The sequence below is a fragment of the Vitis vinifera genome, chromosome 7, assembly GCF_030704535.1.
Source record: "Vitis vinifera cultivar Pinot Noir 40024 chromosome 7, ASM3070453v1".
NCBI classification, from domain to species: domain Eukaryota; kingdom Viridiplantae; phylum Streptophyta; class Magnoliopsida; order Vitales; family Vitaceae; genus Vitis; species Vitis vinifera.
The window spans coordinates 27496749-27519517 of NC_081811.1; the positions used below are offsets into that span (position 1 = coordinate 27496749).

A 22769-nucleotide genomic window follows, 5' to 3' on the forward strand; every position below is an offset into this window, starting at 1 on the left:
CTAAATTTACTACTTATTTTCCATTCTAAACTTTTAGTTTATATTTGGTTGAACAATATATCATGAACTGTTATATATTATCCCATATTTCGATAATAATGAGATAAAATAAGTTATTTTATCGGTTATCATATTTTATGATCAATTAAATATGAGATATGATAAGTAATAAAATATTATTATTATTATTATTATTATTATTAATTTTTTTATATTCATAGAATATATTAACTATGTGATAAGATATGAGATACATCTATATTATATATATATATATTATAAATTTATTTGTTTGATCAAATATTTAATTTTTTTTATATACTATCAAACGTGAACTTAAAGAATAAAGATGAAATATAAATAGACACCATAACATTAGCACAAAGTCAATGAAAGCTTCCTTTGTACCTACCTCTAGATTGAGGAAGATATTTGGAGGGGACTTGATAACCAATTAAATAATTTAAATCATTAAATAAGTCATATATATTGAATTAAATAAAAATATATATATAATTGTAATAATTTAATCTTTTATTTATATTTTAAAAAATAAGTAAAAATATTTACAAAATAATTAGTCTCGTGAAAAACGTTTGTGAAAGTGAAGAAACCGTAGAAATCTGTTATCCTCATCAATACGAGAGTGGAGTGGCGAGTGAGTAGAAACGAATGGCTGTGGTTGCCAGCCACTTTTTGCTTCCTCCACTCTGTCTTCCTCCTCCTTCTTCTCGAACCGCTTCTCATTATTCTGTGTCACCGAAGAGGCCTCCTCCGATCATGGCTGCTTCCTCATCCTCGCCGTCTCTCACGGATCCGCAGTACGGCGGAGGGCGAAGTAGATTCATGGAGTTCCCGCACGTCTCAGCTCCGCACAGAGATCTTATGGTGGAGCTCGTGTCAGCGGTGGAGGCGCGCCTTGACTCTTATCTACTTCCTTGTACTCTCCCGCCAGATGTTCAGTACTATGAGAACCAGAGTGGAACCGCCCAAGCGACTCTCCATGTCAGATCCGGCCATGACTCCTCGCCGGTAATTTAATCTTTTCCCTCTCTTTCCGAAATCCGAATTTCAACTTTGCAGAGTTTATAGCGTCCAATTATTAGTAGTTTGATACTCGAACTCCTTAGATTTTGAGGCCTCTTTTTGCCAATTTTAGTAGAATAAAGGCATATTCAGAACATTTATTGGGGGAAAAAAAAGGTTTGCCTATGAGGAGCTTGTGGTAAAGGCGGATATCCATGTGGCATTGTGTTTCTCTCTTTGATTTCGAAACAAGAGTTGCTGGTGCGGTTGTGACTTGTGATTAAAGGAAGAAATGATAAGCCACAGGAGTTGGCATGTAGTTTAGCTCGAAAGATTAGGTAGGAATAGCCCAACACCTTACCAACCATTTTACCCATCAGTGGAGGGGAAGCTTTTCAATATGAGATATTTCTTATGGCATTACGTCCGTAAGAGTAATATCTTTTCCGAAACCATAGAATTTTCTCTTTAGCAAATCTGGGCAGTTTAGTTCTTTGAACCAAGGCATTGTAGCAATGGTGTTTATAATATTTAATTTTTGGATTGAAGTGAATGTAAGTGTCTTTTCTTGAATGTGGTATTGTTGTAAACTTTTCAAGGTATTGTAGCTAGAAAGCTCTTGAATAAATAGGAGAAGACTGAGAAGATGAAAACATTCTTTTAAGACGATTCAAATTTGTCTTCGCTTTAAGATGTCAGAAATTGAAGTTACATAAAGGAATAAAGCAAAGTTATATTCAGTGCTATCAGCTCATGCTTCTGTAAGTATGAGCTTTTCGAATCATTACCTTAGAAATTTATTTCAATTTGGTCAAGAGTACAAAGATATTAATCTAATTTATCTGGAATTTTGGAGCTTTGAGGAAAACAAATAAATATTTTGAAAATTTAAGGCAACTAGGAAATGATTTCGGCATATTTAATAATCAGCATATTGACCTCTGCAGATATATATCAACCTCATAGCAACACCAAAACAATCTAGGAAATACTGTAAGAAAAACAATGGTAGTTACTATAACAACATAGAAATTTGAAATGAAACTTTAGGAAAAAATATGTCCAAGTATAGATCAGCTAGAGCTAAAACATTGATAAAAAAATTTATTTATGTCTGAGAAAAAAAATAAATAAATGAAAGAATATATTAGTGATGAATTTGAACATGCAGGTTAGTATTTATTTGACCACTGCAATTTTTATTCATCTTATTGTAAATATTTTTGCACAAGATGTAAGCAGAGAATACAGCAGTTATTAGCTTAATACCTTGGAGTTCATAAGGAATTTAAATCTATCATCATCTCTACCAAAGGTTATTACTACTATGAAATACTTGAAGCATACAATTTCGATAATGATGAAATATCAAACTCAACTTGTGTAGACTAAATGCTTCACTTCATCTAATTATACCAAGATTTTATATATGTCACAAGGAAATGATTAAATATTGAATGAATGGGGAAAACTAATAATGAATGCATAAAATAATAATGAAAGAGTTCAAAGAATCAGCAGATTGTTAGATAATGAAGAATAGATTTTGAAGTAAGAAAATGAGAGAATGAATAAAACAGGAAAGAAGTAGGGAAGGAGGATGCTATATTATATAGAAGTGTTGAAGAAATCCTTTAGGAATCTTCCAGTGGCTAATTAGCTGGGAGTCTTGTGACCTCCTAATTGTCAGCTGAGAGATTTTCAAATGACTTATTTTCCCCTTCAAAAATCTGACGACCCATAAGAAAATGTGAAATATTGCAAAAGGAGTATAATTTGGGAGGTTCCTCTTATACCGAGAAATATTGCTGAAATATCCCAATATGTCGTGAATATCTGTTGCCACTTGCTTGCATTGCAGCAACAGTTTCATCAGGTTATTAATATTTACAATAGTTTGCTGATATTATTTTAGTTTTGTAAAGATGGGATTTGGATCAAGTTCTAGGTGGTTGTCTATGAGTTACTTGTTTACTCTGCATGCTTTAATTTATTGAGCAGGTATATATTTAGGCCAGGTGACTTGGGTCAAGGTAATTCAAGTTCCAAAGAAGATTTGTTAGCTTGTCTCACATAAGCTCAAGCCAAAAGCTGTTGAATTCAGCATTGTTTCAATATTCATACAATTCAATGCTGAGTTCATTGGCTGTTGGCTCAATCTTTCGTTTATTTCTTTTGATTGATTGGGTTGGATAGGAACAGCTTGGGATGGAGCTTTCTGAGCCCGGTTCCACCCTAAATAAGGTAGGTTGGGTTAGATGGGAAATTGTCACCCTACTCTTGTATGGTTCCGCTAGTTGTGCCATTCCTTCGCTCTTTGAGATGCTGGCATGGGCCCCTTAAGGAGGGGTTCAGGAGATGCAGGTTGAATTAGCATCTTACCTTACAGCACTGATATCTCAGGAAGGTGTTCACTAACTAGAAGGGAGCTTGTTCAGGGTTTCGTATTTGCCATACTGCAATCCTATGGAATGCTTTTCCTGGAAAGGGCTTATTACTTGTATTGCAATTTCACAAAAGGGAAAAATATAATCAGCAGTTTGAACTTTGAAGCACCTACCGTAAAACCAACATAAGGAATGCAGGGAAAATAATCTTGCATAGAGAATGAGGTAAATATTATTCTCGTTGGAACTTAAAGACAGCCACTAGTTTTCTATCCTGGAATGATCAAGAAAGCTATATGAACAATATATGTGGTACATCTTTTTGGTACTCTGGCTCTGAACTTATGAACATGTTGCAGATTGATTTCGTATTGGGAAGCTGGATACACTGTCAGCTGCCATCTGGAGGAGCACTCAACATAACCAGCCTCTCCACCTATTTAAACCCTTCAACAGATGCACCAAATTTCCTAATTGAGCTCATCCGGAGCAGCCCTACATCTCTGGTCCTCATTCTTGATTTGCCTCCTCGTAAGGACCTTGCCCTTCATCCAGACTACCTTCAGACTTTCTATGAAGACACCAAATTGGAGAGTCGCAGACAACTGCTTGAGAAAATCCCCGAGTCCCAACCCTACTTCTCATCCTCTCTTTACATCCGCTGCATTGTCTCTCCCACAGCAATAATGACCCGGATAGAAACTGAGGCAGGTGGAGTGGAACGAATGGAAGAGATTTTACAGTCTCATGTTGGACCTGTTGCCATGGAGGTTTTGGGAATATGGCTGGATCAGTGTGCATTTGGAGAGAGAGAAGTAGGAGATTCGGAGATATCTTACTTAGAAAAGAGGGATAGGTTGATCAGAAGCAAAACGATCGAGATTGATCTTGGCTCAAGCTTGCCTAGGTTGTTTGGGCCAGAAACAGCAGGAAGAGTTTTGGAAGCTATGCGGGGGGTTTTTAAATGATATTGCGCATAAGCTATAAATTTGTTTTTCAGCTGAACAAATGTAGTGGTTTAGGGTTTGAATGTGCAGTTTTTTATTGAAGTATTACTTCTGTATATTACTGAGGAAATATTGTAAAAGGCAATTTTGTTGTTGACCTAAAGAATTCACTAGGAGGGTCTTTGCATTTTTATATTTTTATTTTTATTAAAAATAATTTACTTTTAAACTTTAGATAGTTGTTGTTGTTTTTTTTTTTTTAAACTTATTTCTTAAAATTTTTATTTAACAGAAAAAACTAAAACATTTTTAAAATTTTTTATTTTTATTTTATAACTTAAGTTGCATGTTTGGTCTCATTTTACTGATGATGCATATTCTAAGGATTAAAAAAAAAAAAATACCCCTTTTACTATAGTCCAACAAAAATGATAAGATACAAATGAGTTGTGAATGTAATTTCTTATTTTAAAAATTGTTTAAAATTTTTTAGAGAAATAAAAAAAATTATATTTTTATTTTTCTTTTAACTTTTTGCCATCCAAATTTTAAAATAAAAAATAAAAATATATTATAAAGATGATTTTAAAATCATTTAAAAAAATAAAAGGCATAGAAAACTTTTAATTATATTTTTATCTTTATAAATATTAAATATATTTAGGTGATGTTTAATTAGGTGGGTGATATTCTATGTTGAACCAAATACCGTAACCAGGTTTGCTGGTTCTGAGTCTGCCTTTTTTAGCAGAAGGGTGGGTAGGAGCCCAACCTCCAATGTAAGACCTTAGTGGACCAATGAATGGGAAGCCCTAGCCCACAACTTAAAATACTCTCATCCCCATCTGATTCGATGTGGGATTTCAGGATGTGTTATTGATGACCACTTTGTTACAAATGGTTGATATGCTGAAGTTGCAAACTAAAAGAAAAATAACAAAATCATTATTAAAATTTTTAAATAATAGTAAGTAAAACAATGTAATATAAGTAAAACAAATTATAAAAAAACATTTTTCTTCTATTTTAATATATTTCTTCACATTTAAATAATACACATTTTATTTATGAAATTTAAAACATCAATATATTAATATTTATTCGTGATTTAAGTTTGATAGTATTAAATACAAAAAATAGATATTATTATTTTTAATTTCTTTATATATTTTAAAATTTTAAAATTTATTTTTAATTTTAATAATATGTAAATTATATATTTATAATATCACTAATTCAATCATAATTCAATAACTGATTTAACTGAACCATTAATAGGTCATTTTTTCAATTTTGCCAACTTTGATATTATTCACCTTCATTTTTATAGGGGTTGCTATTTGCGATATCCCTTTTACTAAACGTAACACTTTTTTATCATTTTTTTTTCACATATACCCTTTTTAATAAAGAACTCTCTCTAACATATTAAACTTAAATTCTAATTGACTAAAACTACGAATCACATATGAAATACAATAAATGACGAAATTCAATCATATGATGATAATTTTCAAGTAAGATTTATTACTTTCATTTTTTTTATAAAGAAATAAAAATATATATATATATATATATATATATATATATATATATATATATGTATAGACCTGGGTGAGGCTCCGGCGTCTTGGGAGGGGGCAGCGGTTAGGGTTTGGACCAGGGATGGAAGTCAGGGACAACAATCTCTAGTTATATGCAATATTTTTGTTTGGGTTACAAAAAAAATCATATTGAACACAATAAAAAATATATTTTTTAAAAAACCATTCCAATTAAATATTGTTTATTTTAAAATTTTAATAATAATTTTTATTTAAAAAATTGAGTTATGAATTTCACATTAAAACATTGAATATAATAAAATCATTTTATATAATATACTTTTGGTGAAAAAAATAATTTTATAAGTTATTATTTAAAGAAATTATTTTGTTTTAAAATATAAGAAGAATATGAAAAACAATTGAGTGTGAAAAAAATAAAAGAAATGAAAAGAAAAAAAAAAAACAAAGTTTACGAGGGGTTGGGAAAAAAATAAAAAAAGGGGTGCAATTGGGATGTGAGATTGGGGAGGAGAGGGGAGAGGGGGGAAGGAACAGGGGAGAGTAGTTTAGGAATGTAAAATATTGCATTAGTAAAAATGGTGTTAAGAATAACAATTGGATTTTTATATACTTTACACATGAGATATGTCAATACTCACTTGAAATATATAAGATACATATTCCATGTAAATATTTTTTTTATTAAATTGTTATTTTTTATATTACTTATTTTGTAAAATAATTTTTTATATTAAAAATTAAATTTATAATTAAAAAATAGTTATGAAATATATAATAATTTTTTTATAGTCTCATTTAATTAAGTTTTTCTAAATTTAATCATGAATATTATTAATTAATAAATAAATAAAAATAATTTACTAAATTTTAAATTATTGAATGATTTCTAAACGTCACTAAATGTAAGATAAATTTTATATATTTTTTAATAGTAAATATTAGAATAAAATATAATTCTCATTTTAAAAAAATATTGAAAAACTGAAAAATAACATTTTACTTTTTTTTATTCATTTTAAAAATTAAATATAAGTATGACATAACAGATCTTATTAGATATATAATATCGTGTGATATATATACTTTATTGGATGATAATATCTAAGAATGAGATATGCATGTCATATCTAACTACATATGATGTCCTAATATATGCATATCTTTTAAGATATCATGCCAAATAAACACAATCTTAGTAATTATAGTTTATTTTTTATTAAAAAAAATGAAAATATGTTAGTAATTATGTACATCCTTTTTGAATGAATTTTTTTTATGAGTTTCCACTATTGGTGGTCAATATTTATAATTTTATATAATTTTAAATATCAAAATTTGGAAACACAAAATCAACAACCATGATTTTCTAAATTAAAAATATCCATAATTAATATTAAATATAATACATATTGTCCAACATAGTATATTAGGAGATTATTTGCCATGATATTAAGGATTTTATTTAATAAGATTCTATACCTATCCTCTTGCATGATTTTCGGATTTTCTTGCCATACATGCCTTAATTTAACAAATTCTCTTCTCAATATAAGAAGGTTCAATCCTAAGGAAAAGATTAACCATTTCATAATAATTCTTTATTTCTTTGGGTCTCTTTTATTTTGTCAGTGTATCAGAGTAGAGAAGTAGTCAAACCATAGTAAGTATTATCTTTGTTCATGGAACAACCAATATCTTAGTCTACATGCTTGATTAAGAGTTTGGATCAAGTCTTTGCTTCATCTCGGGTAAGTTGTATTGTTGAAGCTATGTTAGACATTTTGACCTAAAATTAGAGTTATTTAAATGTTGTTAAAGCAATTTTGTCCATACAAAATTATTATTTTGGATTTATGAATATGTGGGTTGAACACAAAGAATTGATTTAGTCTATTATTCCTTACTAGACTTTATCAACTTTGTAAAAGGTGGATGAAACTTCTCGATTGAGACATGAATTTGAACATGTCCATGCCCGTTTCATGTATGTTTTATTGAGCTCTTTCTTAAAAAACAACAATGTGTCACTCAAATTGTCACTAAGTAAAAATATATTTACCTGTCTAATCATTTAAAGGTAGCTTTTGCAACTTAAGTACAAGATTTAATAAAATAAAACCCTTAATGTCATACTGAACAATCAAAATACTATATTTGACATTTATACCTTCAAATTGGGAATTAAACCCAACTCTATTTACACTACATTACGTGCAGATATAACATTATCTAGGTCAAAGTCATTTATGAAATGTTATATCATCAATATCATAAATGACATTCAACAACAATGGGGTTTCATGACATCAAACTGCTAAGTTTTGATCCACTTGACCACTTTGCTTCATGAAGATGGTTCAAATTTCTTATCACTGCCCTTCATGAAAATGGTTTGGGGCTTTGGATTTAGTTGTACATGTATCCTATCACTTGTATCAAAAGTGTTAGAGACCATTTGATTTTTTATCTTTTTATTGAAAATAATTTGCTTTCAAATTTTAAAATATTTGTTTTTCTATTTTTTCATAATTTATTATAAATTTTTTGTTGAATAAAAAAAAATCAAATATTTTCACTTTTTCTAAAAGAAAAAGGTAATATGAATATTTTTTTTCTTTTACTTTTTAATGTTTAATATAAATAAAATATTAAAAAAACAAATAATCTAACACTTTAACATTATTAAATAATAAAATTCTATTAAGAATTAAGTAAAAAATAAAAACCACCTTAGCTTTGAATTTGTTTTAATTTTTAAGCCTTAATTACTTTTATTTTAATTATCATATTTTGATAATATTTTTATTTTGTTCATGACTAAGGTGGTGTTTGTTTTTTTACTTAATTTTAAATAGAACATTAATACTTAATAGTGTTAAATATTATATTGTTTATTTTTGTAGTATTTTATTTCTATTAAGTATTAAAAAGTAAAGAAAAATTAATATGTTATTTTTTCTATTTAAAAAAAACTATATATTTTGATTTTTTTTATTTAGTAAAAAGTTTATAATAAATTATGAAAAAGTAAAAAAACAAACAACCTAAATTCTAAAAATAAATTACTTTCAACAAAAAGCCAAAAAAATAAACACCACCTAAGTATTTGAAAGCAATCGAAAACATTCTATATAGTATATGGACGAACAGAAACATATCAAAGTCTTTGAGAATTGATAATTAATGATGTGATTCACTTACATTATAAATAATTTTTTAGGTGTATTAATTAGTAATTAATTACACAGTTCCAGTTTTAGAAAGTAAATGAATGCATGGAACTAAGTCACACTTAGACTTGGTGTCTACTTACAATGAACGCCAAATGTGTGGCTGCAGCTTGGCTCTTTGACACCTCACACCCAAAAATGAACAACATTATTTTCCTTTTCAGTTTTGACTTCTTTTCTACGCAATGGAAATCAAACCCTTGGACACCCACTTCCACTTTTGACTAAATCTGGTCAATAACCGCTTCCTTTTCTTTAGTCAACACATCTCTGATCCCACCTATGCATATACCAATCAGAAAAGTGTTGAAGTAGGGTTTCTCATTAATCTCAGCAGATTGGGTGAGGTTTTGAGAATCTGAAGCTGGAAGCACAGCTTGATCAGTACTGTTTATGATTTTGTGTTCTGGTGAATGCTATATATATGGTATGACACATGCTTTCTTAATATGTGTATTGCAGAGAGAAAGACATGGGGGATATTATCCTGTACATTTTCTTCTCCCTTGTTGCCATCCTTTCATTCATGCTGCTGAAGAAGCCACAGCAAAGAGCAAACCTCCCTCCAGGCTCAATGGGGTGGCCATACATAGGAGAGACTCTGCGGCTCTATTCCCAGAACCCAGATGTCTTCTTTTCCACAAGGCAGAAAAGGTTTTGCATATGCTGATATGTAGTAGATAAATAGCTTTATCACACATATTTTTTGATTGATTTTGAAAGATGGGTTTAAATGTGATTTTGGTTTAGGTATGGGGAGATAGTGAAGACCCATATACTTGGGTGTCCCTGTGTGATGCTGGCCAGCCCTGAGGCTGCGTGGTTTGTGTTGGTGACACAAGCCCACTTGTTCAAGCCCACATACCCACCAAGCAAGGAACAGTTGATAGGGAGATGGGCACTTTTCTTTCACCAAGGTTCTTACCATTTGCAGATGAGAAAGTTGGTTCAAGGGTCTCTGTCTCTTGATGTCATTCGGAACTTAGTCCCGGACATTGGAGCCATTGCTGCCGCTTGCTTGGAGTCATGGTCTGGGGGTCATGTTATAAGCACCTTCCATGAGTTGAAGAAGGTAAGCCTGATAAGATCCATTTGTTGGTGGGTCTGCAGAGGTTGCAGATTGAGACTATCTGTGTTGTTAGTGACTTACGTTACATTGAGTTCAGAGGGATGAGTAAGCAGCATTAACTGTTGTATATATCACGTCTGGATGTTAATTTAAATATTTAATTATATCTTGCCAGTTACCACCAGCTATAAGATAGTTTTAATAAGTAAAAACTAATAACTTTTCAAATGGGTTTTGGGTTAAAAATGAAATGGGCTCAAAACTAACTAATGGATCCTCTCACTTCTGACAATTGCAGTTCACTTTTGATGTTGCAATATTGACCATCTTTGGTAACTTGGATACTTGGAACAAAGAGCAGCTAAAGGAGAACTACTTCATACTGGACAAAGGTTACAATTCTTTTCCTACAAGCCTGCCTGGTACTTTATTCAGTAAATCAGCCTCGGTAAGCATGCTTACACACCACTGCAAATCAGCTTTTTCTTTTGCCCATTTTGGAGGCTCTTGAACTAAAACTGTTCACTTAATTCAAATTTTTTTGGTACCTTCTTTATAAATCAATTCAGGCAAGAAGAAGGTTGAGCAAGATTCTCAGCAGCATTATTAAGGAGAGGAAGGAGGAGAGATCAGTGCAGAAAGGTCTCTTGGGCTGCCTATTGAACTCCAGAGATGAAAATGGACAAATCTTAACTGATGATCAAATTGCAGATAACATCATTGGAGTATTGTTTGCTGCTCAGGATACTACAGCTAGTATGCTAACCTGGATTCTCAAATACATCCATGATGATCCAAAACTTCTAGCAGCCATTAGGGTAACAATTCAACACGGTCTCATTCACCCCTCCGTTAATTTCCTGTCCAAGCCCAGAATTTTCTACCAACTCATTGAACTCACATGTGATATACATATATGCTACATCAGTGTGAACAGGAGGCAATATACAAATCAAACGGTGGTGGGAATCAGCCATTGACATGGGCTCAGACGAAAAATATGGCAGTCACACAAAAGGTCTCACAATCCCAAAAATACAAGTTTTAGTGAAGAAATATGATGAAGAGCATAGGCATTAATTAAGTTACAGTCATAAACTATTTGTTCATAATTATGTTTATATATGATCTTTCAGGTCATAATGGAGAGCTTGAGGATGGCCAGCATCATTTCTTTCACCTACAGGGAGGCTGTTGATGATGTTTACTACAAGGGTGAGTAATTGCATCACATTTTCACTCTATGTTTCTTCAATTTAAAAAATGATCCGATCACATTAACAAAATGTACAAAAACAGTTGAAAGTCAACTCTTTCAATGAGCAAAAGATCAATGAACCATTGGATTCAAAAGGGTTCAGATAAATTCTGGAACCAAGATAAGCTGAAGACTTCAATTAGCAGTCTTTAGTCAAATTGAATTTGCAAACCCTAGCTTCAAAGAAGGGGATCCCATCAGATGGTTGATCCTAATTTTTCTTCATGATACTAACACGGCAAGTTTTGTGAGATACTAGTAAGGTTTATTGAAGAGAATGTTACTGGGGAGGAACTGAGCTGCAGGAGGATCAGAATTCTACAAATAAAAATTACCCTAGGATGTCTTAAATGGATTGACCAGTTTTAGAAATTTTGTCAGGATACTTGATTCCAAAAGGATGGAAGGTATTGCCTATGTTTCGAAACATTCATCATAACCCGGATTTCTTTTCCGATCCATACAAATTTGATCCTTCAAGATTTGAGGTATATATATGCCCTATCTTACTCAACCAGAATATATTTTTATAGTCTGGCTACCTTCTCTTTATTGCATCTTTTCATTTGGACTCTCACTAATGAAAATGAGCACTGGTTTCTATTTTGTTGGAGGAAGGCTGGCGCCCTAAAACCCAATACATTCATGCCGTTTGGCACTGGAGTGCATTCATGTCCTGGAAATGAAGTTGCCAAGCTAGAGATGCTTATTTTCATCCACTATGCAGTCACCAAGTTCAGGTACGTACACTTGAGTTGAGAGAACTAAGGATGTGGATGTGATGAATTGAGTGATAAGTAACAGAACCCAGATGTTAAGAAGTTAAAGAATCAACAACTTATCAATGGGACCAACCAGTTAGAAGATCATGGAAGATGTTGATTCACAAGAATTTAACTAGAAAACCGAATACAGTTGGAGTCATATTATTGGGTGTAAGAAGAAAAATAATTTATTTTTCTTACCAGCTTGTCTTTGAATGATGTTGGTTGCAGATGGGAAGTGGTGGGATCCAAGACAAATGGGGTTCAATATCAGCCATTTCCAGTACCTGAAAAGGGACTTCCTGCTAAGTTTTGGAAGGAATGCTGAATTCAAGGACAAGATGACAGCACATGACTGCAGATGCCATGCCTCCCTCACCTCTGAGTTCTGGCTTCTTCTCTCCAATGGGGGTGGAAATATGTCTCAGTTTGTGTTCATTCCGGTCTTGCATATTAGGGTTTTAATGAAAACTGGGTGTTTGTGTCTCTCATTTGGATATACAATAATGTGAAGCGGGGATTAAACTTCTGATTTTGTCAAAATTCAGTGCTTCATGTCTTTGTGTTTGACTTCTATATCATGTATATATATTTCTACCAATGACGTGCCTTTTACTTTTTCAAGTATGGTGTTTTGGATTTAGGCTTTTCTTAAACTCATGTGAGGCACTTAGAATGTTTTTTGCTTTTTATGTAAGCTCAAAAGAGAGTCATTTGTTACCGAATGTGACAATTGGTCACTTAATTACTCGAGGTTTGTTATGATCTAACTTTTTGTAAAATTAAGTTTTCCCCTTTTTGTTTTTCGTGGAACTCAAATATTTTGTAAAGAATAAAAATATGTAAAATAAAACAAATTATTTACTATTTTAAAATTTCTATTGTTCGATTGTCTCCTTGCATAATATTTTGAAAAATCATTCAACATTATACACAAACATAACTTTTCAATGGGACACTGCATGTAAACAGGCCGGGCCCAAGCCCTCTTGAATTGGGTGTGGGCTGGACTTGGCTCCATCGCTCGGTCCAACCAAGCCTTGAAGCTGGACTCAGGCCGAGTTGGAAATTTAGTCCCTAGTCAAGTCTAGTATTAAGTTTGAAATTTAACAAAATATTGTTTTATTTATAAAATGTAACGACACGTGATTAATGACTGTCGTACAAATTCACTTAACTTTTGGAGCTAGAAATCTTGTAGAATCTTGGATGAAATTGGCCCTGGGAGCTTACCTGTTTTAAAAATATTAGGAAGTAATTTTCACTACCTCAAGCTTTTTAGATTTAAAAAAAATTAAAATATAAATTTTAGTTTTAAAAAATAAAAAAATAAAAAATGCAGCCCAAGACCACCTTAAACAATTGTTTCAAAAGGATTTTGAGAAAACATATTTTAATGTCAAAAAATCCAATTTAGTTCCAATGCTTGAGCAATACATTCATAATATTATTGTAAAATAATATATAATGCAACGTAATAATAAATATATACTTACAAAATTTATATTTTTTTATTGAGATAGAAGATATTATTATCAAATATGATAAATTTTATATAAATATATATATATATATATATATATATATATATATATCAATTTTTTAAAATTAAAATATTTATTTTTACTTTTTATATAATTTTTTAGAGTTTTTTTTTAAAAATATTTTCATAATTTTTACACGAATTTTTTTATGTCAAAATATCTTTAAAAAAATCTAAGTACACACACAAAATAATTAAGAGGTAAAGGCCCTTTAAACAAAATAGTGGCAAAAACACTTTAAAGAAAATTGCTCCTAATATGGTTCTTAAAGCATCAAGCCAACCGAGACATTAAATGAGGCCGGGTTGGGGACTTGGCCCAAGCCCAAAATCAACACACATACACGCCCCCCCGCGCGCGCGCGCGCACACACACACACACACGTAATTAATGATATTTTCATCTTTAAAAAATACTTAAGAGATAAATGCGCTTTAAACAAAATAGCTGCAAAAGTACTTCAAAGAAAATCGCTCTTGATATGGCTCTTAAAGCTTCAGGCAGACCGGGACTTTAAATGAGGCCGGGCTGGGGACTTGGCCCAAACCCAAAATCAACACACACACACACGTAATTAACTATATTTTCATATTTAAAAAATATTTAAGAGGTAAAGGCACTTTAAACAAAATAGCAGCAAAAGCGCTTTAAAGAAAATTGCTCCTAATATGGCTCTTAAAGCATCAGGCCGACGGGGACTTTAAATGAGGCCGGGCTGGGGACTTGGCCCAAACCCAAAATCAACGGACCGAGACAAACGGCGAAATTTACAACCAACAGGATTGAAATTTGAAAACGCGTTCTATGCGAGAATGTGTAAGCAGCAAGAAATTTAAAAAACTCAACTGGGGGTCTGGTTCATACTTCAACAGAAAGAAAGAAGAGATTGACTGCATCATGAATCGCCAGGTAACCCCAATTTTATTCCCCTTCTCTTCTTTAGCTGATATGTTTTGGAGTATGATGATTTGAAACTGGCATTTTCTTTAGTTTGTCAAGATGTGATATTCAGCTGTTTTATTGATGTGTTTTGGAGGAATAGCATTGCCTCCATCGGAATCCAATGTAAGAGGGTTTTAGGTTACTGGGTTAGTAATTCTGAACTGGCTTATTTCTGATCTTCAAAAAATGATCAATAAACTAAGACATTGATGTAATTATGGAAGTCAATGGAGTCTTTTGATAATCTAAAGGTAATAGAAAGGGGGGATCGAAGTATGAAGGTAAGAAAAGACCCAACAGATAGAGTCTGAGATGTCTTCCATTTAGGGGCCAGATTTGATATCAAAATTTTACCTGATTAAATTTGATTATGAGAGTGATTAGATCTTAAGTTTCAAATATACCTATTGTATGATCCATTTCTATGCGTAACATCTGTTTATAACTATTTAGATTCTGATGGAATCTGGCTATTTTAATTTATGATGGGGTCGAACTCTGCTGCGCTAATTTAGGATTAGTTGGATTTGTGTGCAAACTTGAATCCTGCTAGATTGGCAGCTAATTAAACTGATTACCTCCGATACGTTTATTGAAAGTTTTTTGTGTGCCAATTTTCCTGTTGATTTCGTTTCTTTTCTCAGTAGGAAACATGTTTTGAGTATGGTATCTTGTACATTAGAAACTAATGACTCTAAGGATTGTTGCACTCAGAGCAATTCAGACTTTTTTGAACTTCTTAAACCTGATCTGCTTGATTTATTACCTAGTTTGGGTTGGTTACCTTAGACTTATTGATGTTCTATCTATGCTAATCCATTGGGTCTGTATTAGAATTAAAATGTGGTGTAGATTTCTTCACAATTTTGTGGGTTAGGATCCTCTAATATTTCAAGCATTTGGAAAAGGGTTTTCAGCGTACTCTACTTTAGAGCCTAGAGCACGGTCTGGTACCTTCACCAGCATATTCTTGTACTAATCTATTTGCTAAATAAAGATAGGATCAAAGTGATATACGAGGATTTCTGTAATCTGATGGCTTACCCATCATCTGATTCAAAATTTATTCTAATATAAGCTTTAGAGGTTTCTATGAAGGTTTGATGTAAATGTTCAGTTAACACCATACAATGGTAGGTGCATCTTTTTCTAAGTATATGCATGGAGTTCCTTTTTTCTTCTTTCACAACCTATTCATTCACCAATTTGCAAAACTGTACCAAATTTTCCATGAAACTTATTTGGTATATATTTTCTTAAATGTGCAAAATCCTCTTCAGAAAAGCATGTATGGTGAGAAATCTAGGAAAGATAAACCTAAAGGACGTCATGGATTACCTCAACGAAAGAGGCAAGAGATAAAGGAAGCATTTGATCTTTTTGATACTGATGGCTCAGGTACTCAAATTATTTATTATGTAAATGTTTTTGATGTGTGCGTATAACTTTTGAATTAATTTGTTTGTTGGATTTTGTTGTTTAGGCACTATTGATGCTAGAGAGCTCAATGTTGCCATGAGGTATGAATATCCGATCACTATGTCAATGGATTACACAAATATTATAGCTAAAAATAATTTCATTGCAGGGCCCTGGGTTTCGAAATGACAGAAGAGGTAATGTCTAAACCCTAGCACACTCATTTCTGGAACTTCAGGATCAATGTGCATCTATGATCGGGTGTTTTTGTGTGTGGCCATGTTGCTCTTTGTTTGAATCATTTGCTCTTCCATTTGATGAATTTGGTTGCATCTGTTCTGGATTTTTTTTGAAGGTCCCAAGTCTAGCTCTTCTCTTAAACCAATAATTCAAATAAGGTTATCCTTTGGTTTGATAAAATATAACTAATCAGTGAATTTTTTTTTTAATTTTTTAAATTTAGAGCTAAAATATAAATTCTAACTCTTTCACTCATGTGAAAGAACTGAATGCTTGATCAAAATTCTCACTCGGATTTTGTCCTTTTATTTCTTTTAAGTTAAAATTTCTGTTTCCATTCAGTAAGCCCAAACAAATTTGCTAAGTTGGTGATTCTACTCTCAGGATTTCAATAAGTCTTTAAATTTTGATAGAAAAAAAATCGACAATGCTTCATTGTTTATCAATCCAATTCAGGAATTGATAAAAAATTTGTGCTGTTAAATCATCTATCCTTGTATGCAGTACCTGAGAGAGCTCTCAGGTGTGACTTTCCTTTTTATTCTAAATTCTTTCAGGACTCTTCAGATCTTTGTGATCCTCATGGCTAACACTTGCTTTGCTATGTCATTCCAGCAAATCACACAAATGATTGCAGATGTTGACAAGAACGGCAGTGGTGCAATCGATTTTGATGAATTTGCACACATGATGGCTGCCAAGATTGGGGAAAGGGACTCTAAGGAGGAGCTCATGAAAGCTTTCCACATTATTGACCAAGATCAAAATGTAAGATCTTGTTTATCTTGATCTTATTTTGATGCTTCTTGCTGATATCCAATGCTTATTTCATTTGAACACAGGGAAAAATATCTTCCATGGACATTAAGCGTATTACAGAGGAATTGGGAGAGAAGTTTTCTACCAGGGAGATTGAGGAGATGATTCGGGAAGCAGATCAAGATTGTAAGTTAGCCTGCCTTTATTTTTGTTTTTGGTGTAGTATTCTTTGTTCTATTTTGTATGGAATTTGGAAGAAAACAGATGGAATATCACTTATGAGTTCTTTATTTCTAGCTTATGGGACCAGTTATTGTGGCCATTACATTGAACTTTCTTTTTCTAGTTGCTAGCATTTCAATCTGAACTTCTGAATAGGCTGATCATATTAATTAAACAAGTTGTGATCATATTAACAGATGTTGCATCAATTGTTGATATAAAACATTAAATCCATCAGCAGCAATACAAATAGTTTATGATAATGTTTCTTTCCTCTAGTGATGATTGCTTCATAGTTTCTTCTACATTTGCTACTTGTTCTGTATTTTCTCCTTTTCTAACACAACTCACCCTAGGAATTTTTGCCTTTGTCATGACCTGCTAAAATTCTTATTGGAGCCCTTCTACACTCTTCATGCTCAAGTTTTACTGATTTGTTTGCTGAACTTCAATCTCCCAGTGTGGAATTGTTTCTAAACCGTTACAGAACTCTTGAAAGTAGGCAATGTCGTGGCTCAACTTTGAGATAATTAGGTCCATGTGGGCTGGATTCAGCCCTGGAAGGTCTTCAAGGGATCTACTTCTCTCACCGATCCTCCATCTTCCACTCTGATGGCCTCCTTATTCGGTTTTTATCAGCCCTTTACCGTTGCTAAAACTCAAGATTCAAACCAAGAATCTTTTGATCTCTTTATTGTTGTTACATGCAATTCAACTCCCATATAATTCAGTTCAATAATATGTTGGTTTGTCTATTGAGGAAAACAACATTGCAGAGATGGATCTCTTTATGTTTGAAATATTTCTTCATTCTGCATTGCATACTTCTAACACGTTTCTTACTTTGAAATGTACAGCTGATGGTGAAGTCAGTGCTGAGGAGTTTATGAGGATGATGAAGAGAACCACATATGGGTATTAAGGCTTCAATTTTAAACTTACCCTCTCCTTCCTATAGGGATTTTATTCAAATGCAGAGTTTTCTAACCTTCTGCAAATATTGTTCAGCTTATTTTGACCATATGTAGACAGATTTTATTGCCCATGGCAATGAAAACTATTTGTTGGTTTTTGTGCAATAATTCTTGGTGAAAAATTAGAGAAAAACGAAAAGAAAACACAGATTTAACGTGGTTTGATAGATTGCCTACGTCCACGAAAATAAGAAAGAAGACTTTCATTATATATCAAATTAGGGTTATATAAAAGAGTATTTATATTAACCCTCAAGTAATGAAATTCCAAAAATACCATTGAACCGTACCACAGGGGAGTGTTGTCCCTCCGCAACCCCCCAACCTATTGTTCGCCTTTAACAATAAAAATACAAGCTTGAACGACAAACAAATATGATTTTTTTTTTTTTGTTTTGAATAACAAAAAACTATTTTAAAAAATAGTTGTCAAACAAACTCTTTGGCTTTGTTTGGGACACATGTTGGAAAAGTAGTTTTCAAAAACTATTTTTTAATATTTTGTTAATAAAAGTATGTTTGGAAATTTGAAAAAATTTTAACCTATTTTTTATTTTAATATATTTTAAAAATAATTTATATATAGTGTTTTATTTTTAATTAATCTTTATATTTGTACAATTATTATTTTTAAAATAATTATCATAAAATAAGTGAAAATAAGATGTTATTAAAAAATAAATTTATTTATTTAAAAAATTTTAAGAACAAAAAATTGTTTTCTATTTTTTTGGTTATTAAACATATCTTTTTTGAAAATAAAATAAAATTAAAGGATAGAAAATTATTTTAAAAAACAATTAAAAAGCTTATTTCAACATATTTTAGTGAAAATAAAATACTCATGCATTAGTATACCATTTTATTAAGCATATTCAACATTAAAAAGAAAAAAATCATTCAATACTTAACTAACCATTCTTGCAATTTAAAATTAGTGGCTCATTTAGTTAACACAAAAATATAATGTAATTTATTTGGTTTAAAAAATGTTTTCTTGTTTTTCAATTTATTTTAAACAAAATTCTAAAAACATTAAATTGATATTTTAATACTTCTTAGAAATGTAAGTATGTTGTGATTACACGTCACTATTTTTTTAACAAATAAAAAATTAATAATAACTAATATTTTATAACGACATTTTGCGACGTTCCCTATAAGCCACGTGGCAAATTAATATCTGAAAAATCAGAGTATTTATATCACATGCTGGAAAAAATTGGCGCGCGGTGGTCAACGGTAAAAGCATGAGCTCCAACCACGCTCGGGAATCCACAGACCAGCATGGTTCTGAATCTTCTTCATTGGCGTTCTCTCTCCTCTTCCTATCTTTTAAAACCGACGCCACCCCTCTTCCGGTTCAGCTTCGCTTTTCCATTTACAAATCTCACATCTTTCTCAAACAAACAGTTCATAAAGAACACTTCGAAGCACAATTCATCCAATCCGAAAGTTACCAGCTTTCTTCGTTTGTTCGACCTCTGTCGAAACATCGAGAATTTGAAGCCTCTCGGGTCTGTTCTCATTGTGCGCGATCTAATGAGAGATGAATATGTGGTTGCAGAATTTATTATTTCGTGTTTTCATCTCGGTGCGCCAGAATTGGCTCTCTCTGCTTTTGAAGCGATCGAAAAGCCGAGCGTGTTTCTGCAGAATCTGATGATAAGGCGTCTTTGTGATCATGGGTTGTTCGAGGATGTCTTGTGTGTTTACTTGAAGTGTCGGGTTCTGGGTTGCCCATCTGATGATTTCACATTTCCTTTTGTTATCAAGGCGTGCACGGCTCTGGGGGCTGTCTGGATTGCGGAAGGGGTTCATTGTATTGTTTTGAGAACTTCGTTTGAAGAAAATCTTGTTATACAGACTGCTTTAGTTGATTTTTATGCGAAAACTGGTCGCATGGTGAAGGCACGCTTGGTGCTTGATAAGATTTCTCAACCAGACTTGGTGACCTGGAATGCTTTAATATCCGGTTATTCTTTGAATGGGTTTGATAAAGAGGTCTTTGAGGTTTTGAGGCAGATTAATGAGATGGGTTTGAAACCCAATGTGAGCACTTTTGCCAGCATAATTCCGTTGTGTACTCGAATGAAATGTCTTGATATTGGGAAGTCTATCCATGGCTTTGTTGTAAAATCTGGATTTTCTTCAGATGAATTTTTAACACCTGCTTTAATTTCAATGTATGCTGGTGGTGGGAATTTGTTTATTGCTAGAGACTTGTTTGATTCTGCAGCAGAAAAGAATGTTGTTATCTGGAACTCTATGATCTCTGCCTATGCTCAGAACCAGAAGTCTAGTGAAGCCTTTAAAATGTTCCAGCAAATGCTCAAAGCCAATATGCAGCCAAATGTGGTCACTTTTGTGTCCATTATTCCCTGTTGTGAGAACTCTGCTAACTTTTGGTATGGTAAATCCCTTCATGCTCATGTAATGAAATACAGGTTAGATAGTCAACTCTCGGTGGCAACAGCTCTTCTTTCCATGTATGCCAAGCTTGGAGACCTGAATTCTGCTGACTTTATTTTTTATCAAATGCCAAGGAGAAACCTCCTATCGTGGAATTCAATGATTTCTGGGTATGGGCATAATGGTCTATGGGAAGCAAGTATGGATGCATTTTGTGACATGCAGTTTGAAGGGTTTGATCCAGATGCAATTTCCATTGTTAATATTCTTTCTGCTTGCTCCAAACTAGAGGCCATTCTTCTGGGTAAGGCTGCTCATGCATTTAGCTTTAGGAAGGAATTTGATTCAAATCTTAATATCTCAAATGCTTTATTGGCATTCTATTCTGATTGTGGTAAGCTCTCCTCTTCTTTTAAGCTTTTCCAAAAAATGCCTTTAAGAAATGCCATTTCATGGAATACTTTGATATCTGGGTGTGTACATAATGGAGACACAAAAAAGGCAGTTGCCCTTCTTCACAAGATGCAGCAAGAGAAAATGGAGCTGGATCTAGTTACCCTAATAAGCATCATCCCTATTTGCAGAGTGGCAGAAAATTTGATACAAGGAATGACTCTTCATGGCTATGCTATTAAAACTGGGTTTGCCTGTGACGTTTCTTTGGTGAATGCACTTATCAGCATGTATTTCAACTGTGGAGATATTAATGCAGGAAAGTTTCTTTTTGAAGTCATGCCTTGGAGGAGCATAGTTTCCTGGAATGCTCTTATAACTGGCTACCGATTTCACTACTTACAAAATGAGGTCATGGCCTCATTTTGTCAAATGATAAGGGAAGGTCAGAAGCCTAATTATGTGACATTGCTAAATTTGCTGCCTTCATGCCGCACCTTGTTGCAAGGTAAATCTATTCATGCTTTTGCAGTTAGAACAGGAGTTATAGTAGAGACTCCCATTATTACGTCACTTATATCCATGTATGCTAGATTTGAAAATATTAATTCATTTATCTTTCTGTTTGAAATGGGGGGAAAGGAAGATATTGCTTTGTGGAATGCTATCATGTCTGTCTATGTCCAGACCAAAAATGCCAAAGAGTCAGTTACTTTCTTCTGTGAGTTGCTTCATGCGAGGGTAGAACCAGATTATATAACATTCTTGAGCTTGATCTCGGCTTGTGTCCAGCTATCTAGCCTCAACCTTTCAAACTCAGTAATGGCTTATGTGATACAAAAGGGATTTGACAAACATATAGTCATCAGCAATGCCCTTATAGATTTGTTTGCAAGATGTGGGAACATCTCAATTGCAAAGAAAATATTTGAGGGCTTGTCCTCAAAGGATGCTGTCTCTTGGAGTACTATGATTAACGGGTATGGATTACATGGGGATAGTGAAGCTGCCCTTGCTCTTCTGTCACAGATGAGACTTTCAGGGATGAAACCTGATGGCATTACTTATGCCAGTGTTTTATCAGCTTGCAGCCATGGGGGTTTCATTGATCAAGGGTGGATGATATTCAATTCTATGGTAGAAGAAGGGGTACCACGAAGAATGGAGCACTATGCTTGCATGGTGGACCTTCTTGGGAGAACAGGTCAGTTGAATGAGGCTTATGACTTCGTTGAGAAACTGCCCTGCAAACCTTCTGTAAGCCTGCTTGAATCTTTGTTGGGTGCTTGTATAATCCATGGGAATGTGAAACTTGGTGAGAAAATTAGTAGCTTGCTCTTTGAATTAGATCCAAAAAATTCAGGATCCTATGTCATGCTTTATAATATCTATGCAGCAGCTGGAAGGTGGATGGATGCCAATAGAGTGAGGTCTGATATGGAAGAGAGACAATTGAGAAAAATACCTGGTTTTAGTCTTGTTGAGGGAAATAGATATCCTGTTGAATAGTTATCTTGGAGGCTTGTGGAGGTTATGGACATCAATTCTTATGTATTTTGCTTGTATCACGGCAGTCATTCTCAAGTCAAATGATTTACTCTGATGAGGGCAATTT

General features: G+C 32.9%; 4 protein-coding genes across 4 annotated transcripts; all 4 read left to right on the forward strand.

The window, feature by feature from the left end:
• Positions 1–603: 603 nt before the first annotated feature.
• LOC100252439 (red chlorophyll catabolite reductase) lies at positions 604–4553 on the forward strand. The gene is made up of 2 exons (XM_002277708.5): positions 604–1032; positions 3773–4553. The coding sequence occupies exons 1-2, from the start codon at positions 673–675 to the stop codon at positions 4379–4381; spliced, it is 969 nt and encodes a 322-aa protein (XP_002277744.1). The 5' UTR covers positions 604–672; the 3' UTR covers positions 4382–4553.
• Positions 4554–9595: 5042 nt separating this feature from the next.
• Positions 9596–12873, forward strand: HYD3 (abscisic acid 8'-hydroxylase 3-like). Its single transcript, NM_001281033.1, has 9 exons — positions 9596–9812; positions 9909–10230; positions 10526–10675; positions 10797–11045; positions 11156–11245; positions 11364–11442; positions 11867–11973; positions 12104–12225; positions 12481–12873. The coding sequence occupies exons 1-9, from the start codon at positions 9631–9633 to the stop codon at positions 12575–12577; spliced, it is 1398 nt and encodes a 465-aa protein (NP_001267962.1). The 5' UTR covers positions 9596–9630; the 3' UTR covers positions 12578–12873.
• Positions 12874–14416: 1543 nt separating this feature from the next.
• On the forward strand, positions 14417–18454 carry LOC100255889 (caltractin). Its single transcript, XM_002282315.4, has 7 exons — positions 14417–14702; positions 16016–16133; positions 16219–16255; positions 16324–16351; positions 17010–17162; positions 17237–17339; positions 18233–18454. Exons 1-7 carry the CDS (start codon positions 14598–14600, stop codon positions 18295–18297), a joined length of 609 nt encoding a protein of 202 aa, XP_002282351.2. The 5' UTR covers positions 14417–14597; the 3' UTR covers positions 18298–18454.
• A 1182-nt stretch (positions 18455–19636) lies between these two features.
• LOC100262990 (pentatricopeptide repeat-containing protein At5g39350) lies at positions 19637–22663 on the forward strand. Its single transcript, XM_059737741.1, has one exon. It carries the CDS (start codon positions 19637–19639, stop codon positions 22661–22663), a length of 3027 nt encoding a protein of 1008 aa, XP_059593724.1.
• Positions 22664–22769: the final 106 nt, after the last annotated feature.

Bases quoted from the DNA above. Each gene is read 5' to 3' on its own strand.
- LOC100262990 (XM_059737741.1), top strand. From the start codon at position 19,637: ATGGTTCTGAATCTTCTTCATTGGCGTTCTCTCTCCTCTTCCTATCTT.
- LOC100252439 (XM_002277708.5), top strand. From the start codon at position 673: ATGGCTGTGGTTGCCAGCCACTTTTTGCTTCCTCCACTCTGTCTTCCT. The intron at 1,033-3,772 runs GTAATTTAATCT...AACATGTTGCAG, and splicing joins CCGGCCATGACTCCTCGCCG to ATTGATTTCGTATTGGGAAG.
- LOC100255889 (XM_002282315.4), top strand. From the start codon at position 14,598: ATGCGAGAATGTGTAAGCAGCAAGAAATTTAAAAAACTCAACTGGGGG. The intron at 14,703-16,015 runs GTAACCCCAATT...AATCCTCTTCAG, and splicing joins ACTGCATCATGAATCGCCAG to AAAAGCATGTATGGTGAGAA. The intron at 16,256-16,323 runs GTATGAATATCC...ATTTCATTGCAG, and splicing joins GAGCTCAATGTTGCCATGAG to GGCCCTGGGTTTCGAAATGA.
- HYD3 (NM_001281033.1), top strand. From the start codon at position 9,631: ATGGGGGATATTATCCTGTACATTTTCTTCTCCCTTGTTGCCATCCTT. The intron at 9,813-9,908 runs GTTTTGCATATG...ATTTTGGTTTAG, and splicing joins TTTTCCACAAGGCAGAAAAG to GTATGGGGAGATAGTGAAGA. The intron at 10,676-10,796 runs GTAAGCATGCTT...AAATCAATTCAG, and splicing joins TATTCAGTAAATCAGCCTCG to GCAAGAAGAAGGTTGAGCAA.